The sequence below is a fragment of the Schistocerca cancellata genome, chromosome 3, assembly GCF_023864275.1.
Source record: "Schistocerca cancellata isolate TAMUIC-IGC-003103 chromosome 3, iqSchCanc2.1, whole genome shotgun sequence".
NCBI lineage: Eukaryota > Metazoa > Arthropoda > Insecta > Orthoptera > Acrididae > Schistocerca > Schistocerca cancellata.
This window is the reverse complement of record NC_064628.1, coordinates 342516993-342522855: the sequence shown is the minus strand read 5'-3', so window position 1 is coordinate 342522855 and position 5863 is coordinate 342516993. Positions and strand designations below refer to the sequence as shown.

Sequence of the window (5863 nt, the reverse complement as noted above, 5' to 3'; positions counted from 1 at the left end):
TCCCTCGGGTGAAAAGTTTAACTTTTTATTTTCAGTTTATGTGACAAACGCTTATGTTTTCATCAGTTTTTTGGGAGTGATTATCACATCCACAAGAAAACCTACATCGGGCAAGGTAGAAGAAGCTTTTTACCCATTCGCCAAGTGTACAAGGTAGGTGAGTCGACAACATATTCCTGTCATGTGACGCACATGCCGTCACCAGTGTCGTATCGAATATATCAGACGTGTTTTCCTGTGGAGGAATCGGTTGACCTATGACCTTGCGATCAAATGTTTTCGGTTCCCATTGGAGAGGCACGTCCTAATAATCGCACGGTTTTGCGGTGCGGTCGCAAAACACAGACACTAAACTTATTACAGTGAACAGAGACGTCAAAGAACGAACGGACAGATCGTAATTTTGCGAAAAAAAGAAAGTAAACTTTTCACCCGAGGGAAGACTTGAACCAAGGACCTCTCATTCCGCAGCTGCTCACGCTAACCACGAAACCACGGCGCTCCTGAGCTCAGATTATCCTTGCTGTTGCTTATGTTGCACATGGACTACTCAGTTTGTATATTTTGCTTATTTTTTCATAGTTACACACAACTTCTTCCTGTTTTCCCGATTGATCTGTGTTTAGTTTTTCAATGCCTATCGAATGTGCCAACTTATAACTAAATCTGAGGGGGTTGCGATGGGGAGGTTCCCTTGTAAGTACCGGTAGCTGATGAATGTATCATAGCAAAAGTGACTGACACGACATTTAAGTTTTCCCGCATTCGGGCCTTGTTTTAGGAGCTGCTTTTTATATTTCACCAATTTTGAACTCAAGCTTACATTGTTCTAACATTTTTATCTGGTGCGTAGGAAATTGTGAATTAAGCTTTGTGTACAGGAGGAATTTCATAACCAAATGCCCGGACTCAGTATTATAAGAATATTTCTTTGCAATGGCTGCTGCAGTTCTTCTAAAAATCCCCTGTTACAGTCGCAAGAGATGTTTCTGACTAATCCAACCGGACGATTTCTGTGTGAGTGCATTAAAATGATTTGGCGCAGTTTATACCGGTCATATTTCTCTATTTCTGACAGTCCAGCGGCGATGTTCAGCTGATTTCACTAGCAGAAGCTACAAAACAGATTGTGCATCACGCCGAGAATTACCGATACTTTTCAAATCCCGGGAGCGTAGGTTCCAAGAAGAGTCAAACAATATATTATTTCCTTTAAAATGTTTCAAGCGAAATGAGAATGCCGGTAAAATAAGAGAAATATAAACCCATACGGAGAATTACCATCAATAATTATTCCCACGCACCATACGTGAGTGGAACAGGATTGGAGGAATTATAGTGGTATTCGTACTCCCCGCCACACATTGTAAGGTGGTTTCCAGAGTATGTACGTAGATCTGGGTTTACACGTGGGTCACTCCGAAAGTTTTCACATTTAATTACATAATTTCGATGAAAAGCAGTCGGTGGCGGCATTCAGTGTAATGATAAGTTACTGTACAGGAGTCGTGCATATTTCACTTCATTCAGTCTAATGTATGTGTCTCTGATTCAACATTTGCTTGGCTACATGTCTTTGTTCGGCAGAGGAAAACCTTACGATGTACGTCAAAACCTGCACAATGTAAGAACTGCCTCCATTAGTAGATCGCCTTTGTGCGACGTCCATCCCTTATCTACTTAAAAGTAAACAAGTACCGGTAGATGCTGAACAGCGGGACACGTACCGAGGCTGCGAACAATGTTCCTTTCCGCCAGAGGGGAAGGCGAAAAACGTTATCACAACAGAAGAGGTAGAAGGGACAAAATCTGAACGGTTTATTTAAGCTCCTCGTGGTACGAATCTGTACTCTAGAAAGGATTTAGTTTACGATCCGTTACACTACTGTTGTCCACGGACTATGGGGCATAACGAGTTTCGTGAGATCACACTCTTTGAGGCGTTCACGCGCGAAAAATGCGTAGAGATTTCAGCAAAGTGCTACGAAACGTGAACCAATACGATGCGAGAACGATATTTACGTCACAGGCATGTCTCTTCCCTTTTCAGTTCTGAGCAACATGGCTACCGCATGGACAAGAGAACAAATGTCAGTGCTAATAGATGCTATGAAAGAAGAACAATGTCTTTACAATGTAAAAAGTAAAAATTATTACAACAAACGCTGTCGTGCGGAGGCGCTTTTTCGTGTATTTTTTAAAGTGAAATGTGTTAGGCCTCATTTGAGCAATCCAAAGGAGTGTCAAACGAAATTTTTGAATATGAGGAACATGTTCAACGTGGAAAATCGAAAGAGGAAAGAGAGTATGAGGACTGCAACCTGCGAAGATGATGTAAGTATTTACCATATTATTAATTTTACGGTGGACCGACCTCACATTTCCAGACGTTGTCCCTCATAGTGTGCTCATTAAAGATGCATTATTGGAAGATCAAATAGTATGTGCTGCAATTAAACTTCATATCTTTGTAGTGCGTGAAGTACAAAAACCTCAACTACGGCACTTAAGGTTCACTACACGTAATCCAACATGGCGCCGGTATGTTTATATCAGCCAATCACAGCACATGACATATGACAACACGTAAACTTGTGTCCTGGCGGCACAATGGAACATCGGAACTGTGTATTACTGTATTTATTTATTGTTATTTTTTTCCTACGCTTTGACATCGGCCCATTGTAATGTTACCTAAGTATTCACTCCTCGCCAATTGGTTTATGAATAATGGGTAATAGTATACCGTTTGCTGAATATAAATTGCATCCTGTTTTATTTGTCACTTTACACTTTCAGATATATCGGCCAGGTTTGTGGTATTTTCAGAAACTCGAATTTCTAGACGCCCATTACATGCCACGAATTAGAAACTCTGCTCCACTACAGACTATGGAATGTAGTGACAGTTTTCAGGTATGTACATTTACTGATGATCATTTTTATTCTGAAAGCCACCGTTGTTTGCATGCATCTGTTTACCGATTATTTTTGACGGTGCATTGAGAAATCCGATTGTTTGCTTGTAGTTTTTGGAAGTAGATTGCTTGTATGATGTTTATATGCGTTTCGCCGCTAGCAGAATGCGGATGCGGGATCGTTTTTGTGTGTGTGTGTGTGTGTGTGTGTGTGTGTGTTTTTCAGAGTGAGATTTGTCATGACTTTTAGGTGGATAGGAATATTAATTTAACAAAAAATTTTACACAATCTTGGCAGTGCACATCTGCATGTATTGTGCCCGAGTGAAAACATTTTGCCCTGTTCTCTTCTGCTGCCATTGTCTTTATATCTCATTAAAAATGCACTATTTGTATAGGAAACTACTGAATGATGTAAAGTGATTGCTAAACATTCGAAGAGATTTTTATTTATACCAACAGCAGTAGTATAATGCACTGCTACTGGTTATTTCATACCTGTGATCTTTGACCATCTTATTTCAACATTTCCATTTTAATTCTGGTGCGGTCTTTCAGGCAGGATAAATATATTTATATAATTGAATTTTTTATTTGCTGTTATTGTGACTAAAATACTACTGCTATTACCACTACTACTACTACTACTACTACTACTACTACTACTACTATTTACTCAAACACCATAGCTTCAGAAGAGCAAATACAGGTGAGGCAAACTAAAAAAGTTTTAGTTCAAGCTGTCATAGTTGTGCATTTATTGTGACTTGCATGTTATAAGTAAATAATAATAACTTTATAGCTTTTACAAAGGAACAACATGGTCATTTTTAGCTCAGTCATTATTTTGTACATTTCAGACAGATGAAAGCACATCACATGAAAGTGATGTCGTGGAATCTTCCATGAGCAATGTCATTGAATTTACAGAAGAAAGTGACGTGAAGGACATAGGACTAGTTGAATCTGATTCAATTCTAGAACAAGTACCACTGGCACAAACCTCATGGAGTTCAGCAGAGAGTGCTACATCCAGGTCCTCTACTGCAAGAAAAAGAAACAATAGTGACAGTTATGACACTGCAATACAATTAATTGTAGACAGACTGCAGGAAAGTTATGATGATGACATAACTGTTTTTGTAAAATATCTGGCAACAGAAATGAGACAAATAAAATGCAGAGAAGCAAGGAATGCCTGTAAGCAAAAAATACTAAAAATTGTTTATGATACTTTAGATAATGAATAAAACATTGTGTATATTGCATTTGTGTTTACTTTATAAAAATGTAACTATTTAATTGAAGGAAAATGAAATCAGTATGAATCCTGCAATTCATTCTTCATGTGACGCTTGGCTGTGATCAAAATGATGGCTGTCAGCAATAGTAATAATATACTGTGTGCTACCAAATCACTGTAAATCTGATCAGTCTGAAGGACAGTGTGATTTGGTATGGGTAGTATTGTAATATCATTAACAGTGATATCAGAGCTGTACAAGATCATATGTTGTTATTTTTGCCAGTTGAGTGTTGTTTTCTGTTTTATGTGGTAATGTACTGAAAAGCGATTTATTGTCTGTGTGTTGTGATACCTTGAAGAGAACCACAGCTGTAGAAGTAACTTCAGGCCCACCCCAGGAAACTGTATTGGGACCTTTGCCCTTCATGTTGTATATTAATAACCTGGCAGACAACATTAACAGTTATCTCAGACTTCCTACAGCTGATGCAGTTACTCTTAATGAATTAGTATCTGAAAACAGCTGCACAAATATTCTGTCATATCTTGATTTTAAATGTTCAGAAATGTAAAATTGTGCTCTTCACAAAATGAAAAAACCATTGGGCTGTTTTCGAATGCTGGTTGGTGCTTTCTATGTGAATAAATAGTGTTATAAAAAGTTGCTGGTTGCTATTTCCTTCTCTGCAAGAATAAACCTGGAAAAGGAAAAATAGTATGCTATGACTACAGGATGACACAATTGGAATCAGTCTACTTGCATAAATAGGTGGGTTTAACAATTTGTAGGGATATGGAACATCCTAGCCATAGTCATATTTAAGGCAAGTGACAGATTTTGGTTCATGTGTAGGATACTGGGAAAATGCAATCAGTTTGCATTCCATCATAGAATATTGTTAAATATTGGAATTTGTACCAAATAGGACTGAAAGGGGATATTTAATTCATACAAAGAAGGTCAGTTTAAATGGTTACAGGTTTGTATAATATATGGGAGAGCGTAGAGGAGCTGAAAAACTTTAATTGGCATACACTTGAAGATATAGGCCAAATATCATACAAAAGCCTTGAACCTAAGAATTTATTACAAGATCTTACATGTAGCTCCCATAGGGAGTACACTTTTCCAGGCACATCACAGTGGTTTGTATTGATATATGCAAATGTAGAATTTTTTTAAAAAAGTTACACAAGTGGTTTGTGTGTACATTACTTTTACTGTTGCTAGGAGTGTATACTTTGACTAATGAATAACTTTTTTTTTATTTGCTAGTTATTTATCAGAGGAGTGTCAGTGTGGTTGGTATACATTTTCAAGGTGGTTGCACGGTAAAAACAGTACACATTGTTTACATCAAACACGCAGTTACAGTAAACATACTGATGATAATAATAATAATAATAATAATAATAATACAAGGCACATAAAATATACACTAGAGAAAAATTTCTTAATTTTACAGTACATAGAAAATAGTGTACAGAAGTATCAAATAAACTATTGACATACTTAAGTAAATACAAAATAGCCTAGTTTACAGTTAGAAAAAATTTAGTATCTCAGGTCATTCTTAGAACAGTTTTGAAATGCTGAAATATTGTATAAAGCCTTTTCTTTCAAACATCTTTCAGTTTCTGTTTTAAAGTCATTGAGGTGTGATGCACATGTAAAGGTGAAGTATTAAATAATTTTATG

At 37.1% G+C, this 5863-nt stretch overlaps 1 protein-coding gene across 1 annotated transcript; it reads left to right on the top strand.

The window, feature by feature from the left end:
• The first annotated feature begins 2028 nt into the window (after positions 1–2028).
• LOC126176714 (uncharacterized) lies at positions 2029–4184 on the top strand. Its single transcript, XM_049923881.1, has 3 exons — positions 2029–2334; positions 2800–2916; positions 3779–4184. Exons 1-3 carry the CDS (start codon positions 2032–2034, stop codon positions 4166–4168), a joined length of 810 nt encoding a protein of 269 aa, XP_049779838.1. The 5' UTR covers positions 2029–2031; the 3' UTR covers positions 4169–4184.
• Positions 4185–5863: the final 1679 nt, after the last annotated feature.

Bases quoted from the DNA above. Each gene is read 5' to 3' on its own strand.
- LOC126176714 (XM_049923881.1), top strand. From the start codon at position 2,032: ATGTCTCTTCCCTTTTCAGTTCTGAGCAACATGGCTACCGCATGGACA. The intron at 2,335-2,799 runs GTAAGTATTTAC...TTACACTTTCAG, and splicing joins CTGCAACCTGCGAAGATGAT to ATATATCGGCCAGGTTTGTG. The intron at 2,917-3,778 runs GTATGTACATTT...TGTACATTTCAG, and splicing joins AATGTAGTGACAGTTTTCAG to ACAGATGAAAGCACATCACA.